This window comes from Netta rufina (genome assembly GCF_964035555.1).
Source record: "Netta rufina genome assembly, chromosome: 17".
NCBI lineage: Eukaryota > Metazoa > Chordata > Aves > Anseriformes > Anatidae > Netta > Netta rufina.
The window spans coordinates 5,498,974-5,521,272 of NC_140141.1; the positions used below are offsets into that span (position 1 = coordinate 5,498,974).

The window sequence follows — 22,299 nt, forward strand, 5'->3', positions numbered from 1 at the left end:
TTACACACATTTTCAGCAGTTGCAGCTTCACATCATTTTTTTTCCCTGCACCTTGCCCGAGGAGTGTCTTGACTTCTCCCCCAGCGTGAACACTGCCACACATTTCAAAGTGTGCTGCATTTCATGCAGAGCCTGGTGCATGATCTATTTTCAAATTACAATGGGCAGATGCTAAAAACTCTACCTGAAGTACTGTGGGAAATCACAGGGGGATTTGCAGACTGCGGTACAGGTATGTGGCTGAGAGGGAACTTCCCTTCACTTCGGGGCAGAGAGCACAGAACGTACAGCATTGCTTCTTGCACTGTTGCAGGTCTCAGGCAAAGAGGAAAGGAAGCAAAGGGAGCATTAAAATGTCAGCCTTGACAGATGGTGGCAGAGGGGATGGGAGGAGAGGAAGTGAACGAGCTCATCAGTGTCTTGCTTTCAAAGCCTTCTGCACTGGATAATCAAATTAATCACTGTGGTGGTTTTGGTGCAGTTTGGCCCATGAAGTACCAAGCGCAGCAAAGTAGCGAGCTGTACTTCATGTACAACCTGAGAAATGCTGACAGCACTTGGAAGGGTGGGGAAGAGCAGGTACCAACAGAATAGGCAGCGGGGCTGGGGATGAGGCAAGAAGGATGACGACAGCGCTGGTTTGGGAACAGCCAGCACAGGGTGGAGGCTCTGGACTGGACCTGGAGGGAGGTGTTACCAGGCAGAAAACCACGCACAGCCGCACGGGGAAGCGGCCCTCCGCTTCACAGGTTTCAATGCAGACACTCTTGCTGCAGCACCGGGTGATTTTTGCAAACTCAGTCTGAAGCCCAACCCCAGTGACTGCCACTTTGTCTCACATCCCCTGGAACACAAAGACTCGGTGCTTTATCTCCCTTCTCTCTCCCGGCAGGAATCTGGGCAGCTGATCAAATATGAAGATTCACCTGAGAAAGGTACAAAATGGCCTGGGGAAAAGGCTTCATTTCACCAGCAGGTTCATTCACAGAGATCACGCCACAGCACATAAGGGGGGCATTGTTTCTGGAATAAAATCTCCATTTGAGCTCTCTACTTTGGCCACAGTCAATGGGAGGGAATTAAAGTCTCATCCTGGGAAAAAAACTATTTTGCTAACACTGTGTTGAAAGATCAGGTAATGGAGATGCACCCGCAGCACCTCTTGGTGAGTTTGAGAGCGATGGAGGTAAAAGCCCCTGGTGGAAAAAGCTCCCCGAATTCAGGCAGAGCTTTTGACAAGGGAGGCAACCAAACTGAGGGCTATTATTCACAACAGGTGCTATCAGTGTCTAATGGTACTTCAGCCCAGAGAATCAACACTATTTCCATCACAGCCTTCACAACGTGACACCTGCATTTCCCCGCCACAGTTTGTCTGGTATTTAGGAATGCCAGCAAGAAAGGGACTGCTGCAACCACTAGTCACGGGCTGAAAATGCAGTGTCTGCTGCTTGGACACTGCACCTGCCTTCATCCTCTCCCTAGCCCACATCTCACATTGGTTTTGTTAATAAAAGCGAACAGGAGATTAAAAGCTATCTGCTGCCCTCTTCTGAGCAAACCCCGACTGCATGTCGATATGGGTATCTGCTCGAGAAAGTCATTATTCAGTGAGCAGAGCCCTCTTTCCATGCAAGAGATGACACTGGATGGCATCACGCAGCTGTGACGGGGCAGCTTAGGAGCAATCAGCAGCTATGACAGATGGGGCCGGCAGATCATCCGCAGCCTAACCCGACAGTTATCCATAGAGGGCGTTCTTGGCATGTTGGTTTGTAGCTCTCGGCTTAACGCTGTGGTACGGGAATATAAAGAAATACCTCCCAGCGTATTCTGTTCCCATAGGCACAAACGTTTCAGAACTGAAGCAGACCATAAGGCACACAAGGAAAAAAAAAAAAAAAACTCGTAGATTTAAAGAGGGTGATTTGGTGTTTTTGTTGTTGCTTGGCTTGGTTTGGACTGAAACCACTCAAATCTTCTGTCTTCCAGCAGAGCTCTATCATATCCTTCCATGGAATAAATACCTTTATTTAGATATGCAGTATGTATAAACACATTATCTTCAAAAAGAATCTTAACACTGCAACCTGATGCTCTCAAAGCATTTATTCAATACTGCTAATCATTCACAGAAACCTATTAGAGTTTGTGCTCTCCATTCCTCTCCAAGCCTTAAAAAAAAAAAAATAATAATAATAATAATAAAAAGACTTGTGAGCTGAGGGAGCCTCAGTTTTCATATGCAAATATACAAAAACGTAAAAGCCACTTCTAAACATATCTGAAATAGTTCTTCTCCCATGTACCCTAGGACAGATGAGATGTCCCATGATGTTGAATTACCACTGCTTTTTTTGGCACTCTCTGGGATGCCCTGCATACTTCAATCCTGAAGGGGAGTCAGGGTTTTGAAGAAGACCAGGTAGCCTCAAATTAATGACCATGAAAAATGTCTTTTGCAATTTGTAAGCAATGCAACAAACCCCAGACCAGGCTGCCACCAAGGCATCTATTAAATGTTCCCACTTGGGCACACAGAAAGCACACAGCTGTGACTATGTGTGACTGGAATATGCCATTCTTCTACAGGACGTGCCTCCACAAGATCTCCGAGCACTGCTTAATTCCTGACTGTCGCACAAAATTGGTCTGTCTCAATGACCAGGCCCTGCAGTGAATGTTAGCAGATTGTTCTTTGTGTGTACAAATGTGGTATTTTTATCCCATAAATGAGGGGTGCAGAAAGTATCAAAGTCTATTTAAAACAACAGAGGTAAGTTCCCAGGTGTCATGTGAACCCAGCCAATTTGTAAACGCCTGCAGCAATCCTGAGGCAAAACATAAAACTTATTGCTGCAAGGAGAAGGGACTTAAAAAAAAATGATTTTCTGTGGGATTTTCAATTAAAATTCTCTAGGCTCCAAAATCAGCTTGTTCTGCTTTCAGGACTTGTTCACTCTACAACCCATGTAAGTATCACCATGCAGACACCTAAAAAAAGGCACACTGGAAACAAAGAACAGCCGCTGCGTCACCTACCAGCCATTTGGTCCTTTCCTTAGATAGTACTGACCTGCTTTGTAGGCACCGCAGGTTTAGAGTTTTGCACCATGAAGGCTGCAAACACATTTTGGTTCAGTTTCCCATTTTTTTCAGCCAGTGTCTCTCAAAGAAAGATGCTGCTTCACAGCACCCTGAAATTTTGGCAATGCAGCAGCCTGTCCAGCAGGCCTGACAGCCCAACCCTGCATACCCAGATGTTGGCCAGGATTGGCTTTAATACCAGGAAACAATTTGCCAGGAAAGAAGCTTTGCAACTATTTTTGCCCTCTTTCAGCACAGTTTCCCCTTCAAGACCACTGTGCAGCCTTGGACAGTCCTTTCCTTCAGCAGCAGCACAGCAGATCCTCCGCAGGGCAGTGGAGCAGGAAAGCATCTGTGACATGCAGCTTTCTAAGCCAGGAGAAGACAAGACATGCAGGCTCTAGATTTATGGAGTAGACATGCTGCCATGGCCTACAAATCACTCTGCGCTCAGTGCCATTCATTATCACACTGCTATGGCTGTTCACATTCTTCACAGGTGCAAAAGATGCCAAAAAGGCTTTTTACCTTCCATGTGCCAAGACTTAATGAGGCATAGTCAGGACACTGGGGGAAGTGAAACCGAAGTCGGCAATCGTTCTGCCTTTGTGGGCACACCAAGTCCTGAAGGATTTCCAGCACCCCACGGCAGTGCTGACAGGCAGGCAGCTGAGCACTCGCAGCGCTGGGATCGTGTCTGCTCCCAATCCAGCCTCTCCCAGCAACTGAGCCCATTCATGCAGCACTGTCAGTACCTGCCCACATGTACCATCAACATCCTCCAGCCCAGGTAAACTCAGCTGAAAATCTGCAGGCAAAACTGGGGATTCATCCTGCCTCATTACCAAGCCTGGCAGTGGCATTAGGAAAGCAAGGGTCTTTTTACCTATTTTGTATGGATCAGAAAAGAAATGGGACTTTGACAACAGGCACAAGGCAGCTAAGATATTTGCATAATTGACCTAAAAAAAAATAAATTGAAAAAAAAATAAAAAAAAAAAGAAGGGCTGAAGGGAAGACAATGGGTTGTGTGACTACTTTACACATCTGCGTCTTGATTCTAGGAGGACACCAGAGAAGAACAAGCCAGGAAAACAGGCTTTCTATTCCTGTGGAAAGTTTGTTCCTCAGGAAAAATAATAATATTAATGCTAGCATACTTAAAACCCAGAGATTTGAAAGTGTCATGGGGCCTCATGGAGCATCGGTTTGGGCATCTCCTCAGGATTAGCCCCCCAGCAGAGCCGCATGTCTCCTGGGCCAGAGTGGTTGCTGGTGATATGGATCAGTCCCCGGCAGGAGGTGCATTGGCTACAAAACCCATCAATGCCCAATCCCCAGAAGAAAAAACAAACACAGCTGGGGTGGAACTCCACCCAGCCAGGAGAATGGCGGGAAGAGGCCGCCATGGCACTCACCTCACCTCAGCTCCGGCCGCTCCTGGCTCCATCTCCCCGCCTCAGCCTCCACCTCCACACCTGGCCACCAAGCGCGGGGGGTCGCCTGTCGCCATGCACCGTGCTGTGGTGGCCCCGCGGCCAGCCCGGCTCCTGGCCGCCCTCCCCTCCTTCCTCCCCCTCAGCAGCCCCCAGCCCAAAGGTGCGAAGAAGCTGCCGGCGGCGCCCGTCGGGGCCGGCCATGACCGCTAGGGGGCGGTTAGCAGCCGTTAGGGGCCTGTGGGAGCCGTTAGGGAGTCGTTAGGGCCGTTAGGGAGCCGTTAGGGCCGTTAGGAGCCGTTAACGCCCGCCGAGGCTGGGCGCGAGGCGCCCCTTCCCCTCAGCGCCGCGCGCGGCCGCCGCTTCCCGCCCTTTCCCGCCTCACGGCGCGGCGGCGCTGCAGGGCGGGTGAAAAGATAATTAAAAATAAAAAGCCCTTCACAGCATCAGTCAGCGTTGTTTTATTTCACTTTTGCGTCGTTACAAAAAATATTTGAGGCATAATAACCGGCAACGGGCACGTTAGAGGGTTCTGCAGCTGGAGGCCCCAACGCGCGGGTCTCTGTGGGGATAAGGGCGGCACCAACACGGCCCCGAGGAGCATCTGGTGCCACAGCCCCGGGCCTGGGGGGTTCTCGGGAACACTGGGGCCCGCTCTGACTCAGGACAGCTGAAGTCAGTATTAACACTAGCAGGAAGTTAAAAAGAATGAAGATGGGGTAAATGGGTAGGCTATTAAATGTTCCCCCTCTCTCCCACAGAAGAAAAATGAAACATACGCATGAGGCAAGAAGAAAGCAAGAAGAAACAAACATCCTTTCTGTTCTACTGAGGGAAAACTGAGGCAGAAGAAGACTTAAATCGCTCATCCAAAGTTACCAAAGCGTTCAGTGGTAGCACCAAGGAAAGTGTATTTTTCTGCTGTCCTAGTCCAGTATCCAGTTCACCCTCCACCTCTGTCCTGGCCTGACCCAGTGCAACCACAAGCATGCGGAAAGCACAGCTGAAATACGCCAGCACATGGGGGACCAAGCACAGCTGAAATACGCCAGCACAGGAGGGACCGAGCACTGCAGCCCCTAAGAGCCTGTGAGCCATTTGAGTCAGTTCTGGTTGCTGTAGTTTATGGTTTCCATAGTCTACCAAACCAGAACTACTTCCAGTTCAGCAAAGCAGTGAAGATCATGCTGAAGAGTTAAAAAAGTATTAATTAAGAAGCACAAGATCAGCTCTTTGGAAACACAGCAAGTGTCTGATCAGTTCCAAGTCCTGCTCTGGACTGCAGTCAGGATCAGATGCTGCATTAAACGGTCCCCTCTGGGTATCACAACCCACATGGCTTTGGCATAGCAACATCCAAGGGGGAGTGGGACCCTCACTCTGCTGATGTTAATCACTGTTGTAGGGGCTAGGTATCTGCATGCTGGTGTAGATCTTGGCTGGTACTCCAGGTTTTGGCAGTCATTCTTTGAAATCTCCGCAGGTAGCAAATGATGAAGATGACCAAGATAGCCTGGACTAAAAGGAAGATTAACAGCAAGAGCTGAGAGAGGAGAGCCAGCGTGCAGTACCAGTGCTGGCATGTGGAAATGATCTCATCTTCTGTCAGATAAGCGATGATCCGGTCCTGAAGATGAGCTGGGGAAGCACATCTCACATCCCTGTAAAAGGTCCGGTTCTGCTGCCACTGGAGCCAGGAGCGCAAATAGAGGATGTCACAGTTGCATTCCCAAGGGTTGCCCTGCAAGTAGACTATCTGGAGGTTCTTTAGGTTGTCAAAGAGCCCATTGGGAATAGAGGTGAGACTATTGTGAGCAAGGTTGATAATTTCAGCTGATGGCCGGAAAGCAACAGGTAGTTTTGTTACAGTTAGGCCTTTTGACGTGCAGTCAATAATGTTGGTGGCACACTTGCATCGCAGAGGGCATGTAGGTATCACGAGTGGGAAGAAGCCAAGGAAGGGCAAGAAGAGAATCCCTCTGTTCATCTTCACCTGCAAACACTCCCCCACTGAGAGTGGGTGAGGTGGAGATCGGGCAAATAGACACCACAGACTTTAGGACTACAGAGATCTGAAAAGAACAGAGTTAAAAAAGGTGTGAAAAATCTTGGTCTTTCATTACAAGAAAGGCAATAATTCTTGTCTTTCCAAATGTGAACTTGGGCAGAGATATGAGCAGATGAATGCTGGGAGGCTTAGTTGCAGCCATCAAATTAATTTTCACTAGTTCTCAGAAGCATACAAGAGTTGCTGGTACTTTCAGCATTACTACAGAACAATTTATAGGGAAACCAAGAAAATTCTTGTCAGGAAGTAAAAAAATAGAATATGAAACTGCTCATGCCTTATCATAGCACTGAATTACATCTGTAAGCAAAACTTTGTTGTCAACTGCAAGAGGAGATTCAGAAATAAATTTACTGTTACCACAAGTAAAAAAATAGTCTTTCCCATTTTGCATAGACACGATAAAACAGTCTGCAGGCAATAGAGAGGGTGCTGACTACTGGGAGGAGGTCTGTGGAGCTTTTCACACTAGACATTGCTTCTGCAGATGCATAATCTGAAGCTGAGACCGTGCTGAGAGACAGTTCATTGACCCATGTCTTTGTATTGCAGTCTCATGCCATCACTGAACACAGCCTGCTATAACTTCTTTAAGAGAATACTACACGTGCCTACAATGAGGCACTGTTATTTCATGCAATCTGTCGAAAGAAAGAAAGAAAGAAAGAGAGAGAGAGAGAGAGAGAGAGGAAGGCAGAATGTAGCTTTGTTGACTTACCAAGGCAGATCAATCCTTGCTTTCTTGCTGGCTTTACAACACAAGACAAAGGTCTTAAGGCAGTCCAGTCAGTGCAGGAGTGTTTGCAGCTGCATAGCTGAACCCCTGAATAATCCCCTTACAGCTGGCTCACAAGATAAGGGTCAGGCTCATCCCAGGGACACCTCCCACATGAGGCCTTCCTGCAAGTTTGCTGCATGTCACCGGAAGCCAAGTCTTCATTGAGCAAGTCTGCCAAGAAATGGGAGCTGGCACTGCTTGCAAGGATGCATTTGCTGGCAGAGATGCTGACAGCACCGATAACTCTGATTCTGTGCCCACATGCTCTAGGTAACAAGTAGACCAGCAGTGCAATGAATTCAAGTATGCTGAGGATGATGACAGCAAAATATACTGCCCAAGTGTTTCCTTGTTATTCTTGTACAGGCAAAATACCTGCAGGGTGAAGACTTTGCCTTTCACCACTGTAAGTGGATGAGAAGAGCTTCCTCCATGTTATTTTCTCAGGTTTGAGCTTTTGGCTCTTGGAAATACAAAAGAGATAAAGCACAGCTGTTAGCACGTGCCCGCTTAACAGCCAGCACAGTCACAGACTGCTTGAGGAATCCTCTTGTGGGTCCAAGTGCTCTGCTTTTTCCTCTGGCCCTTTGGAACAAGACAATTTAATTTCTTATGTTGAGCACTTCAGGGCTCACAATCAGCATCTTGTATGTGCCAAGTTGGCCTCACAGCCATGTAGAGCAGCAACGAATCTATGCAGAAATTCCAGTCCTGGCTGCTCCAAACGCCAGCTGTTCAGCCTTGCTCCCGTGCAGTTTGGTGAGCAGGGAGAACCCTTCCCCTCCCTTCACTCTGGAGGAAGTTGGGGCATTGAAATAAGAGAGGATCAGGCTGAATCTAGTAGCATTTCTGTAGAGAGCCATGGAATTTGGGGACCTTATAGAGCTCAGCATCAGCTGGAATGTAATAACTCTGGGTGAAGCCTTATGATAATTTCCGTATGCTTACATGTAAATATATCAACTTTATGCAAGTTTCACAAACTTCCTGAATTATTTCTCTTTGCTGTAAGCTCAAGAAACACACCTTACTTGTAGTCTTTTATCCCTGAATAGCACTAGTTTGAGAACTAAAGGAGAGAAAATACCTGCAAGAGGAAGCACCTCATTTTTATTTAGTCCAGAGTCACTTCCTCTGCATGACATCCCTTTTCTCCACTATTTTTTCTGGCCTTTTCTTTTAAAGATGATTCACTGTGAATAGAGCCAGGGTTTGTACACCTGGTGCACAGAACCAAGCAGGCCAGACAAGGAGACAAAGGAGAACACCATTCTAGCAGAAACATCACAAATTCTCAACTGCAAAGTAGTAACTCAAAACGTACTTCAACACAGAAGATGATGTTAGCGGTTTGTTCTACAGTCTATGCGCACCGTGCCCTTTGGTTTCCCAGCTCATCAGGAAGACTCTATTTGACAGAGCGGTGAGCCCTAGCACTTCGCAGTGTGCTGTCCCTGAGGTTTCTCTTGAAGCAGTGACACACATCTACTCCTAATCAGCAGTGGAAAGTCTGCTGAAAGAAATGGATTTCCAGAGATCTCATTGCTGTCAGTGGTTAAGCCAAGGAAGAAGACCCCCATGTGCTTACAGCCTTTCTTGATTGTTAGAGGTAAAATACAACTCAGCATTTCACTGTCTACACCAAAATAAAGTTGGTTGGCTCCACAGGAAGGACAACAGACCGGGGAACGCAGTGTTCCAACGGACTGCTCTATTGATAGCCAAGTGACTTGGCAGCTTTCAACAAGTGAAGCTTGCATCTACTGAGAAAAACTGACCACATCCTTCATTCAGAGTTTGCATCACACACATACTCGAACAGATAAGTCCAAGGGTCAAAAATATTCTCAGGAAATATAGGCATAATTTTGTCTTCTTGTGGTCATCACACCTTCACAGACATTTTCTGCAATGGGCCTGGCTCTAGGCCATTGGCTATGCTAAAGGCTAAGGCCACCAGAACTGCATTGTGACACTGCTGCCCCACTGGGCCCAACTCTCCCTTGCCTTGCAGTGTGTACAGTACTCAGCATAACGTGGGGGAGCTCTGTTGGTTCAGAGCAAAAACAATGAACACCCTGAATGTGCTGGTGTTAGGAGAATCTAGGGTGTAAGCAGAAGCAGAATTTGTCCCTAACCACTCTTCGTGATGCTCTAAAACAATTAAGCTTTACACTTCTAGTGGGTTGGAGCAGATCATTCCAGTCATTTCACTGTGGCAGGCAGGCAGAGGGGCAAAGGGATCCTGGGCTAACAAACTAACCCATTTTTTCCTGCATTACGCTTGGGAGCAGCCTGACTACAGCAGGGTAAGTTTGCCCAGCCACAGCCACGTCTCGCTTGTTTGGGTGCTACTTTATTCACAGGCAGGTGTTCAGGCCAGGGGTGGCATGGAGCTAATCTAGAGCCAGACCCAGCCTGGCTGTGCACGCAGCAGACAGCAGTGATTCTTTGGCTACTCACAAAGTGGATTTCCTGGGATTGGATCCTGCCCAGCTGCTCACTGCTGATTTAGACACCGCTCCTAGGGGAAGCTTAAAGACAGAAGAACTTCAGGATCATCTCGTCTAGCCTCTGACATAAACACAGTCCAGAAATCCCATGCCTGCCTGGAGCCTGCTCTGATGGAACTGGATAAAAGGACAGACAATTTTGCCCTCTCCTGTCCATAACGTATCACCAATGCTGCTGAAGGGGACTGAAAAAACAAACAAACAAACAAACAGAAAGGTTGTTTTTTTGAATGTATTTATTTCACTGATCAATTCAGGTAGTAAACATTATTAATAATAATAACAATAATAATCATTTAATAAAATGGATATGTTTTAAAAGGTTTCATTTTTCTTTGTTCACAATGACAAAATGTTCCAACAGAAATTTACAAAAAATATATATTATAATAACCCAACAGACAGATGGGAAACGAAGAGCTTAGGAATGGAGTGGGGGGTGAGGAAGTCACATGGCAGGAGCAAGCCAGTGTTAGAGCACAGCTGGGGTTGTGAGGAAGCGCAGGGAACGCCATTGCACAGCACGAAACGTGGGACCCCCCTCCTCTGGGGGGAGGCATGCGGGGAGGCAGCAGGAAGCTCCACACAGGCAGGACCAGCACAGCAGCAGCACACACGGAGTTCATGCCACGGCTCCCTCCCTAGTCAGGCACAAGGTCTGAGACCTACCAACAACCCCAGCTGCAGCCCGGGACAGACAGCGCTGCGCGGCGGGACGCAGCCCCTGCTGCACCCAGCTCGGCAGGGCACGGCTTGGCAGAGGCGTGGGAATGGGTCTGGGAGCACAGGGGTCGCACCTGAGACTGCGGAGGGTTTGTGTGAGGGGAGGTGTTAGATCACCTGCCTATCCCCACTTCTCACTGCCAAAGCCCAACGGCTGAGCTGCATTTATTTGGGAGTCTTCTTGGCTCACTGTGCAGCTCATGCAACAACACAAAACGTTCATCCTCTTATAAACTGTTGTCACCTTCCAGGCCAGAGTCCGGATCCCTGGTGCCCCAAAAAGTCAGTCCCTAATCGCTTGCCAGGCAGCCCCCAACTCTGATGCCCTGGGCAGGGAACCTCTGACACAGGGATGTGGATTTCTGCAGCACCCCTGCCCTCTGTAAAAGCTGTCTCTGGTGCCTCACTGCTGTGCATTCTGAATAGGTGCAGCTCAAGCCATCTGCAGCTGGTAGCTGAAGACTTCAGCTCTGTAAAGAACAGAGCTGACGCTATCAGCTTGATCTAGAAGCCATGTGCACTGAGCTGATGGAGACTTCCTCACCCAGAGGGACAAGGCAGATACACGCTCAGCAATCCTGCCTGCCTGTGACCACAGTACCCTGTGCTCTCACCAGCACGCAGCACAGGATAAAAGCTGTCTGCCCTCTTACGTCCATGCTACAGGGTAAAGGTCTGCTTTTTTTTTTTTTTTTCTGGGAATGAATCTGTCTGAAAGAGGAACATCTTTAGCTGAAAAGTGCTCATTTGCAACAGAACATCCTCCTAACAGACAAAACTCTTGTAAGAAATGAGAGGGGACAGGTATTGCAAGGTGTTTCCAGTTACACTACCATGGATGAAGCTGAGACCTCAGCAGTTCTCCTGCTTCCAGCAAACCAGCTCCAGGAAACCTGGAGGAAGCTCCTACCTCAGGCTACTCCATCGCTCAGGCAAACGCATTGCAGAAAGCAGGGCTGTAATTCCTCCTTAAGCACCTGGCCCTGGCATGTTACTGAAGACAGGCTGAGCCCTTTCCTTCTCCTAGGCTGGCACTGCCCAATGTCGCTTATGAGCCTGATACAGGGGAGAAGGAAAGAAAAAAAACATTGTTGGGACAGAACAGCTGCCTTCACCCCTGCCCTGCTGAGCTCATCCCCAGTGCCCCTGCCCCACCTCTCACCCCTGAGGCAGCAGAAGGGCACTTCGGAGAGGTTTGCCTTGGGCACTGCTCTTGCCCAGCTTGCACGTTTCTGTCAGCGGGCTTTGTCTTTGCACAGTGTCGGGGTGCCTCCCCTGCCCCTACAGCCCGTGTTCTAGTCGAACAGAGGTTCTGTACAGAGAATGACCTGACCCAGCCAGCCTCTGCACCTCCTGGACAAGCCCTGATCAGGGCTCTAAAGCCACACAGGGGGAGTCAGATAAACGCAGCACCTAACAACAGTTTAGGGCTTGGCTATTCCTGGCCGATGCTGCCTCCTGCCCAGGGAGGTCTGCTGGGAAAAGCCTGAGATGGAGCAGCTGATACAAATGGGGAAGGGAGACAGGGCAACTGGGCTGGCAGCCAAAGGAGCAGAAGGGTCCAGCCTATGGCAGCACTCCGTGGAGCTGGAGGGAAGAGCCAAATGTCTCTCACTCCAGCAGCCCCTGATGCTCTGCACATGGCAGCGTTGCTGGTGAGTCCTGCCCTGTCAGGCACATCACGCTCCAGGGCTCTCCTCTGGCTGGACTGGAAGTTAAAAATACTGCAGGAAGCAGAAACAGGACAGAAGCTGCTACGAAAAAAGCGCTCTTATCTCTGCCCAGCAGATCCACCAGCTTTCCCAGCACTGAGACAGGAAGAGAGGGGGACTGGGGAGGGGAAGAAGGGCCGAGGCTCAGGGAAAGGGCAGGGGAGGAAGCGCCGAGTCTGCTGGGCTGTGCTCAGCGCAGCGACACTCCTGTACCTGCCACACTGACCCACAGCAGCTCTCCAAGCCCCCCCTGTCACCCCAGGCTCCCTGCAGCGGTCTGCCTGGCCGGGCAGCTTGCAGACCTCTGGTACGAGCCTTCAAAAACTGCCCCTTTCCTCGGGAGAAGCTCAGAGTGACCAGAGCTAAAGCACGAGAGAGCCTCTCCCAGCCACCGCAGCGCCCCGCTGTTGTGCTTCTGTCAGCCCCTCCAGCCTGCCTTGGGAGGAGCGCACGGCTGGCAGGCTGGGGAGGTGTCCGCTCCCATCATTGCTGGTAATCCTCAGTAACTCATCCTCTCTGCCACAAAGACACACCTGAGGGCAGTGGAAGCTGTTTTCGTCTAACCAGCCCCTTGACAGACTCAGCTCCCTGCCACTCAGTGCAAAGTTCTGGAGTTCGTAGGAAAAACAAACCCGGCCAACCAACCACCAACCAAAGACAAACCAAATAACCTGGGCAGGAAACCAGACAAGCAGCGGGCCCCCGGGCAGGTCAGTGCACAGAGAACCCCCCAGTCCCCGCTCTCTGGTCCACAGCTGGCCCCTGGCGGAGCAGGTTGAACTCCCAGGAGGGAAGGTCTGCCTTTACAACGCTTGTGCTGGCCCTGGACAAGGGGAGTGGGGAAGGGGGCACAGCACCTCAGGTGGGAGTAAACATCTACGTGCATCGACACAGATATTCTTCAAGTTCGTACACCAGAGAAACCAGGACTTTAAATACCAGAGCATTCCCAAACAAGAGATTAGTACATGGGAAAGGGAGATCTGTTTCTTTTCCTTTTTTCCCCCCTTTTTAGGATGCCTTAGAGACTTCCCAGGCTAGTTCCTTTTGAAAAAACAAAATGAGAAAAAAAGAAAAGAAAGAATAATAAAAAAAAGAAATACACATCAGTAAACAGTTAAGTGAACAGCCTTCTCCACAACCCAGCTGACCGCAAAGCCAGCGCTGCTGCTAATAAATTAGAAGTTGCGGGTGCAGCTCTTGCCCACAAGTCTTTATACAACAGGAAACCTCTTTTTAAACGTCCACAGCTCTTGCCAGGCTTCGGTTGGTCGCTGAGGGGTTCCCTTTGCCCTCCAGGTACCCGCATCTCACTGATCCTGCATCTGCTGCTGCATCTTCTGCAGCATTTCTTGCATCCGCCGCAGCTGCAGGAGACAGAAGAGAGGTGATCAAAGACGGATCTGCTGGGGCTGGGGATCTGCACTGGGGGCTGGCACCATGAGATGAGTTTCTGGCTCCCCCCACCCCCAGCCACAGCCAGCAGATGACAAGTCCATCAAGGACAGCTGGGCAGGGAGCCCAGTAAATCCCCGCTGCACCGCACAAAGCCACAGGGCCAAGTCCCAGGCTCTGCATCACGCCTCTGACAGCCAGGCGCCGCCAGCCCCAGTGGCTGGCCAAGGCAGAGGGCCTGGACAAAGAGAGCCCCGAGTGGTGCTGACTGACAGCGTGACGGGCTTGGGGTGGCAGGGTAGACCCTTGGGGGTGGCAAAAGGGATTTTTCAGAGAAGACTAACTCCTGCCTGAGCACAGAAGCATCAGTGTCTGGAGTGGAACAGAGCCACGTTTCCCTGCCAGGGGAAGGTGGGCACAACATCCACGTCCTGCCCTACGCACCAGGAGAAGCCCAGGGGGAAGCGGGAGTGGGAAGCCCCAGAACAGCCTCTGTGGGGCAATCCTGGGGAAACACCTTGGATTTCAGCTCCAATATTAAAGCTGGCCAGCTTTGAGGGTCTCACCTCCTCGTCCTTCATTTTGATCAGCTTCTCTGTCTCAGTGTCTGGTGTTGGGAGAGGCAGGATAGGAATGGGGCTTTCTATCCTGTTGTCCTGAGTCAGCTTGCTAGAGAGACAGAGAGAGAGGGAAGAAATGCAGTCAGTTATGCTTCGGGCTAGATGGCTTTGGTGTCACCGCATGATGGCTGTCACTCACGATGGCAGACCTGCCAGCAACGTGGGAACGTGCACCCAGCCACACAGAAGGGCTATGGGGGCAATCTGGCATGTAGGTGTAGGATGCACTTGGAGAAACTACCTGAGAAAACCCAAACCAGGATTACACCAAGGAAAAAAAAAAAAAAAAAAAAAAAAAAAAAAAGCCAGAAAGAGCTGGCAATTCTGAGCACTTTATGTAACAGTGCTGGAAAATTTAGCAAGGACATTTACAGCCAATTTTTATCTATCTATCAGCATCTCTAAGCCACTACATGCTCATGATGTTGTGGTGGTTTTTTATTTGTTTGTTTTTAAGGAAAATAAAACCAGAGGAGCAGTTTAACTGCTGCAAGGCTGATAACAAAGCCTGGTCCCTGTACTCAAGGGGAGGCATGGTGCACAACAGGCATGGCACAGCAGCATTGTGATGAGGGCTGGGGGTGTGCACAAGTGCTGGCAGGGGACAGAGGAAGGAGGTGACTTCCAAAAGTTGGAGGAGCTCTCCATAGAAAAACTGGGAACTCAAGTTGCCACTTTCTGGCTCTCACCACTTGGAGTCACCAGTTCCTCATTATTGAGTCAATTCCAGCTCTGGAGCTTGGTATCTCCTCCCAAAAGTTTCTTCAGAGAAGAACCCGTATCCCACTGCTAGAAACGGCCACGCTGTTTTTTCTGAGAAAGAACCAGCCATGGCGTGAGCAACAGCACCAGAGTTTTAAGCCGAGCAATTGCTTTTTCACCACCCTGTTCTTTTAATAGATACACAGCCTGTCTAAATAGCAACTGTGACACTTCTGACAGATCTCTAGTGTTTCACATGGTTATTTTGGGACTCCCTATTATCACTGTTGAAAAAGACAGGCTCATCTGCTATGCAAAAGTACTGGGATACAGCGTGTGTGAGCAGAACGTGCCAACCTGCACATCTGCACACACGCTGGGCTGTTCCTCGGTGCAGTGCAGCTATTTCTGCTCTGCAACGTGGCAGCACGCAGTCACCCAGCCAGCTCAGGCAGGAAGTGAAGGGGATGGTTTACAACAGAAGAGCCAAAATCTATTTAAACCTAAAATGTGTCACCAATATTTCAGTCATGGAAGGAAGAAGGAAAAGATATGACTTTCAAATGAAAAGCCCGTGAGTGCTCTCTGTTTTCTGATCTCTGTGATTAAAACTACAGAGAATCAAATGCAACAGCAAGATAATGCAGAGAAATCTTTGGAGATGTGATGAGACTCTTGCTAACTGCTTGGGTTCCGTTGTCTGAGAAACAGCAGCATCCCAAGGGTCAGGCTGTCTTTTGGACAGAACTGCAGATTGCAGAATGCCTTCTTTGGCAATGCACACAGCAGTAATCCACCAGAGAAATGGTTTATCTCGTGGTTCTTTAGGCTGGATGTATTTCACCCAGTGCTAGGAACAGCTCTTCTAAAGAGCATTTATGGCCAGGCCTATTTCCCAAGATCTGTGTGGGGAGTCCTTGGACAGGAACATGGGTTCTGAGAAGCATCCTCACAGTGAGCTAAGGCTGTGGGAGACGAGCTCGGATGTGCTGTATTACTTCCCAGTGCCATTCCCCACAGAAGCCGTTCTGAAAAAGTGGTCCCTTCTCCACAGAGACAGAGAGATACCCCTCCAACCCGCAGGCAAAGTGAGGGACCCACCTGGTCATTTGCTGGATGCACTGGGCTCGGTAGTTCTCATAATGGACATCACAAGTGACATCCTTCAGGTCGTGCATGTGTGTCCGGATCAGCATGTTCCGCAGCTTCACAAAGTCGCAGTGCGCCTGATTTTCCACTGCAAAGCAAAACCGGGAGAGCACCTGGATGTCACACCTCATCGGCCACATCCAGGGAGTCCCTCCTCTGCACCAAAAATAAAATTCCCCCAAGGGCCCCTTCCCCATCCATCCCCACTCCCCCCCTTGGCCCCAGCACAGGCCTTGATGGAGCTCTGCACTCCTCGACCCTGAGGCCAGGCTGCCGAGGTCACTGCGTTCCCAGGACTTTTTCTGGGTAAGAGGATTAATTAAGCACATATAGCAGAGCCCTGAGAGGATGCTGCTCCCAGGTACAGTGGATGTCATTATTATAACCCCAGTGAAAACAGCAACTGCTGGAGACAAAACGGCCACCTCCTCAGAACTCAGCACTGATTGAAAGGCCGCTGTAGGCAGGATGGTTTCCACAAGGGATCTTGAATCAGCCCCTGAGGAGCAGAGCCATTAGCAAGCAATGGGCTAGAGAGCTGAAAAAGCTGCTGTTACCATGGGGAGCCAGGCCCCAGGCAGCCCTGTGGGAGTCTGGGGGGAAGCGTGTTTGGTAGCTGGGTACTTGCTGTGGTAATCTCCATTTCTCTCTCCGCAGGGCTGGGGGAAGCTGGCTGTGTGAAGCCCAGGGTCTCACAAAGCTGATCTCACTGCCAACTACCAGCACTCTGACAGGTACAGCCCACTCAGGAGACAGCAAGAGAGAAGAGCCAGCAGCTGGGCAGCCCAAGCAGCTGACACCAACCCACAAGTGCAGAGGATTTGGGGATTGAAAGCTCCAAGATCTAAAGCAATGTGCCAGCACGGGGAGTCAGCAACAGCAGGAAAAAACATTGCAGGCTTTTTCTACCTATGAAATTTCTCATTTAGAAGGGGAGAACTTCTACAAAGAGACAAACACACTGTGTGGTAGCCCTCCTGCCCTCTCCTCTAGGTCTCGCTGCGACTTGAAGGAACCTTCACAGCCTCGGCTCCATCCCCACAGCAGTGGCACCACATTCAGGCTCCTCCCTGGACGTGTGTTGCACAATGCACCCTGGCTTCAGAGGCAGGGTGATTGCTCTGCATGCAGCAGCAGAGCAGGCAGCTCCCGGCACCTCTCTGTACCCTACTTTGTCCCCTGCCACGTGCCAAAGGTCGTGCAGTTGGTCAACAGCTGCTCAAGGCTGCGCAGGGGTGAACTCCCCACTGCAGTCCCTGTTGTACGTGCCCACCTCTGTCCCTGCCCCGTGCTCAGTGCCAGCTTGCAGGCACTGTGCTTACCTTCCACAATGCCCCACGGGTACAGCCGTCCACGGACTCGCTGGCCTTTTGCCTCCACCACTGTGTTACTGCCGATGACAGCAAAGGGAGCACTCTCCTGGAACGAGAGGCATCGCTGAGCCTGGGGCTGCCCACACATCCCTCCTCTGAGGGCTGAGCTCAGGCAGAGCAGAACGGGAGGATGAAGGCACTGATAGGAAAGGCACAGGGATATCCACACATCCCACAGCATGAGACAGCACAACACGATTATAGAGAAAAGCCTCAGGCACTGGGATCTGAAGGCAGCTTGATTCCCAGCCTGACATTCTCAGCTCTCCTGAGGGAGGCTGTGTCTTTGCAGGTGCCTGCATCTCTTTTTTGAGGGGAAACACTACAAGGAAGTCAGAGCAGAGAAGCTGGGACATCAAACAAGTGGGACAATGGAGGTCAAGAGCTCATCCAGGCAAGGAAGTACAGGCTGTGCTCCTCTCTGCTCAGAGCCCATTGCCTTCATCTGGCAGGAGAAACGAGGCCAATACTGCACGCATACGCATGGCCGGCTCAGCTTAGGAAAGGGTCAGGCCTGGGCTGCTGGGGCCTCCAGCCAGGCCTGTGTGACCCTGCTGTGTTTCCCACACAACTGAGGTATCAGAGTGGGGATGAGGCCTCCTCACCCACAAAGTGTTCACTCAGAAATGGGTGCTCACAAATGTCATACAGCCCAGCCTCCATCTTAACCACACAGGCTGGGGTAGACTGAGGAAAGACTGGCACTGTCTGGCAGGACACCTGAAGTCCCGTGTCTTCATGCTGCACTTCATGGCACTAGCAAGGACATCAGCCCTCTTCTCCAGTCCACTTACCACATGAGCCAATACAGGCTGCCTCCTGCGTATCGGCAGCACAGCATGGGACTGTGGCACACACAGGGCAGCTCCGGCTCCTTCCGGAGCAACCAGTGTACCCAAGGGACAGACTCTGCAGTCCCTTGCTGAACTGACTCCTTACCTTCAGCTCTCTATCTTGCTGCTTGAACTCCTCATCTTCGTCAGAGTCACACTCAGGAAACTGGTATACTTTAATGCCAAATTTCTCAATCTCTTCCCGGATCTGCGTCCATGCAAGACAAGAACAAAAAAAATGCAGCACTGAATGACACAGAAAATGCTGAGTCTCTTCCCTGTTTGTACTGCCATGATTCCTGTACAGTTGGCTTCTCTGCAGACACCACTTCCCTTCTCACAGGTATCACGTAGCACTGCTGCAATTAGATCTGCAGGTACTATATATGTGTGTGTGTATATATACATACACACACGCAGACACTATAAATACATACACACACAAGTTTATTTTTGCAGGCATACTGCTTTTCTCCTTTCTCAGCATATCCCCGCCACCACATCAGGTATGCCCCTGTAGGGAAACAGCATCTCACCCTCTCTTTTAGCTTCCGGATCTCAGAGGGGATCAGGCAGTCAGCTTTGGCAATGAGTGGCACAATGTTGACCTTCTCATGCAGAGCCTTCATGAACTCAACATCCACAGGCCTCAGTCTGCAGCAGGAATGAGGAGAGACGTGGTTAGCAAGGTGAGCCAGGACACAGCGGGCAGCTCCCCCTCCAGCCTCTCCCGCTTCACCCACTAGCCCCAGGAAGAAGGGAAAAGGACAGCACTGTCACAAGAGTCTGAGGCAGCCCTCAGCTAGGGCTGCATCTGCAGGAAAGCCATCTCAGATTTCAGATGCTGAGACATGTCATGCAGACACAGGCTGAGCATTCACCTTACAGAACAAATATTGCCCAGGCCATGGCCACAGACCTCCTCCTGGCTGCCCTGTGCTGCAGGGTGCCAGCACGGCTGCTCCAGGCTAGGCTGGGACACAAGCCAGCAAGGTCTGGCAGGGACTGAAGGCAGCTTAAAACTCCCTTTCCTACCTATCAGTCAGGCTTATGTAGATAGGAAGATACAAGTCTGTGTGGCACTGCTTCCCCTGATCTCTCTCTCAGGCCTGTGGCCTGGTTTTGATCAGCTCTGCCTGACCACAGGCTGTCGTGTCAGTGAGGAGGGAGGCTGTGTAGTGCTCAGCAAGGGGAGCAGCTGTTGGCTCTGCACCTGTGTCAGCAGCCTGGACACTGTACAACATGCTGTGAGGCAATCCTGGGGCGCAAGGGTCTTCCCCCCCAGCCTGAGTCATTCCCCATCCCCAGAGCGGGGTGCCTCACCCGTGCCCGAAGGGCGAGATGAAGTAGAGGCAGCAGTGCACTCGGTTGTCCTGGATGTTCTTCCTGTTCAGGCCGCTCTCATCACGAAAATACTGTTCAAACTGCTGGTCGATGTAGTCGGTGATGGGCTTCCAGCTGGGAAGGAGAACTCAATCAAAACCAAATCACGTGTAACAGGACACTGTCTCCAGGGACTATAAGGCAGCAGCATCCCGTCCCCACTGCCAAACCCCTTCCTGTGAAGCTGCCACAGAAAACAGATGTGGCCGAGGATGAGGAGGAAGGCAGCGCTGGCCTGCTCACCACTCAGTGTTGTTAACAGCATCTCCAAAGCCTGGTGTGTCCACTATGGTCAGCTTCAGCTTGACGCCCTTCTCCTCTATGTCCACCGTATGCTTGACAATCTCCACTGTCTGGTTGATTCTCTCTTTGAACAGGAATACACGAGTTAAAGCCAGGTAATGGTGGGGATCCCAACTCACACCCACAACAAGATGCTCCCTCCTTATCACTCAGCACAGGGACTAACATGGGTTTCAGAAGACCTTGATCATCCTCTAAGGAGCCTCAGGGGAGGGGTGGTGAGGGAGACCAGCAGCAGGCAGACAGGCCTCTGAGAGGGCACACAAGCTTTCCAACTGCTTGTAGCCCAGCTGTTCTGAACATGTCCAGTCACTGGGAAAAGGAATCCCTACCACACACCGGCACCCAAGAACGAAAGACAAATATCAACTTCTCAACCCAAAGGGTTAGTGCTGCTCTGCAGCCTCACCTCCCCTTCATAGGGCAGAAGAACCCTACAACCAGACCCTTCTTGCTTGGATCCTAGTGCCCCTGCAGCCAGCAAAGGAGAGCAGAGCAACAAAAGCCAGGGCTGGGATCCAGCCAAGCTGTAGCTGCTGCTGAAGCAAGGCGCCAAAGGACTGGTCCTTAGGATGCTACAGACCTGGGGATGCAAGATCCCACTTGACCCCCTTTGCCCCAACTTACCCTCCGCATTGAGGAGCTTTCTGTCTTTGTAGAGGTCCGTCAGGAACAGGCTGTTCACCAGTGTGGATTTGCCCAGACCCGACTCTCCTAATTGACAGAGTGCAAAGGGGAGGAGGGAAAAGCAAACAACATGACCCACTAATTGACTTACAAATGAAACGCTGAACAAGGCTTTGAATCCTGAGCCAGAGGAAGTGTGAGATATGAGCTGTCTGGAGCTGTTTATGGGCATTACGTTTTTCCAGCAGTGGGAGGCCTTTTGCTGCAAGAAATCTCAATCCTTGTACAAAACCATCCTCCCTTCCCTTCCTCTCCCTCAGGTCCTGGTCCACCCACCCAGCCGCTCCGATGAAGCCCAGTGCACATTTGAGAGAGCTACGAGCGGTCAGGGTGGGCCCCTCCACACACCCACCGTGCGGCCCAGCCTCCTCCATGCACCGCAGCCTCACCTGCAACCATCAGGGTGAAGTCGAAACCTTTCTTCACGGATTTCCTGTGGACCTGGTTGGGCAGAGTGGCAAAGCCCACGTACTGCTTCTCATGGTCCTGCGGGGCAGAGGCGGGCAGGAGGTCAGGGTGTGCCACCACTCCTGCCTGAGCATTACAAAACAACACAGAGCTGGGTTCAAAGGACTCAAAAAGCCCCGAGGCAGAGCCAAGGGGTGGAGGAAGGCTGGGTCCCTGCCCCAGCAGCAGCGTGGGACTCAGGGACTAGGCTCAGGGACTCCTGCCCTCCCTGCAGGTGCCTGCTGGCACCGAGAGCCACCTCCATGCAACCACTGCCCGGCTCGGCTGCTCTCAGCTGCACAGGGACCAGGCACAGCCTGCCTCCCCCCCACACAGCACAGGGCTGGGCTGACAAACACCTCATAACCCTTTGCTGCTTCTGCACAGTCACCGCTCCCCAGGTCTTTCAGAGCCACTCGGGCACCTCTCCCAGCAGAGGCGTGCGGCACGCAGCGGAGGGCTCGGTGTAATTAGCAAGAGGGGCTGGAGGTGTCCTGAGCCACGGCCCGATGAAGGCACGGTGGTTGGCTTCTGCGTGACCTGGGAGGGGATTATTTCTTGCTGTGTCACAGCCACTCCTGGCTGAGTAAGAGGAAATCCTGCATAATCTCTGGTGTTATTTCTGAAGAGACAAAAGTTCCAGGAGCACGGCATGGGGGAAGACGCACGAGATGAGGGAAGATGAGCAGGATCTTTGCCTAGGAGAGGTGCGATGGGTGCCCGTGTTACACGCGGTGTTACTGGAGGATTCCTTACTGCCCTACCACCGCCCTGACCCCGCTTCCTGTCACCCAGCACTCTCTCACCACAGAAAAGCCGCAGCCACCCACTGTGGGCTCCGTACAAGCTCACCGAGCGCACTCAAGGAGCAGCACGTCCAGCGGCACCTCCCGCACACAGCACACATCCTGCAGCCACCAGCAAACACACAGCCTGCGCCGTGTCCCGGGGTGCACGCCAAAGGCGAACACAGCTCATACGTGGGGTTCACAGCCCTGCTCCAGCTACTTTCCCCGCTGGGCTCAGCACACAGTCCTCTGCCCACAGCTCGGGTGGCCGCAGGTAGCTGCGGGCTGCATAGCTCCAGCCA

At 51.2% G+C, this 22,299-nt stretch overlaps 2 protein-coding genes across 2 annotated transcripts; both read right to left on the reverse strand.

The window, feature by feature from the left end:
• Nucleotides 1-5,081: 5,081 nt before the first annotated feature.
• GP1BB (glycoprotein Ib platelet subunit beta) lies at nucleotides 5,082-7,410 on the reverse strand. Its single transcript, XM_084297566.1, has 2 exons — nucleotides 7,310-7,410; nucleotides 5,082-6,595 (listed from the first exon to the last, which is right to left on the reverse strand). The coding sequence occupies exon 2, from the start codon at nucleotides 6,508-6,510 to the stop codon at nucleotides 5,932-5,934; it is 579 nt and encodes a 192-aa protein (XP_084153692.1). The 5' UTR covers nucleotides 6,511-6,595; nucleotides 7,310-7,410; the 3' UTR covers nucleotides 5,082-5,931.
• Nucleotides 7,411-12,380: 4,970 nt separating this feature from the next.
• SEPTIN5 (septin 5) lies at nucleotides 12,381-21,284 on the reverse strand. The gene is made up of 10 exons (XM_084297155.1): nucleotides 21,152-21,284; nucleotides 20,703-20,789; nucleotides 20,016-20,139; nucleotides 19,713-19,847; nucleotides 18,926-19,043; nucleotides 18,496-18,597; nucleotides 17,506-17,602; nucleotides 16,136-16,271; nucleotides 14,279-14,381; nucleotides 12,381-13,684 (listed from the first exon to the last, which is right to left on the reverse strand). Exons 1-10 carry the CDS (start codon nucleotides 21,159-21,161, stop codon nucleotides 13,628-13,630), a joined length of 969 nt encoding a protein of 322 aa, XP_084153281.1. The 5' UTR covers nucleotides 21,162-21,284; the 3' UTR covers nucleotides 12,381-13,627.
• Nucleotides 21,285-22,299: the final 1,015 nt, after the last annotated feature.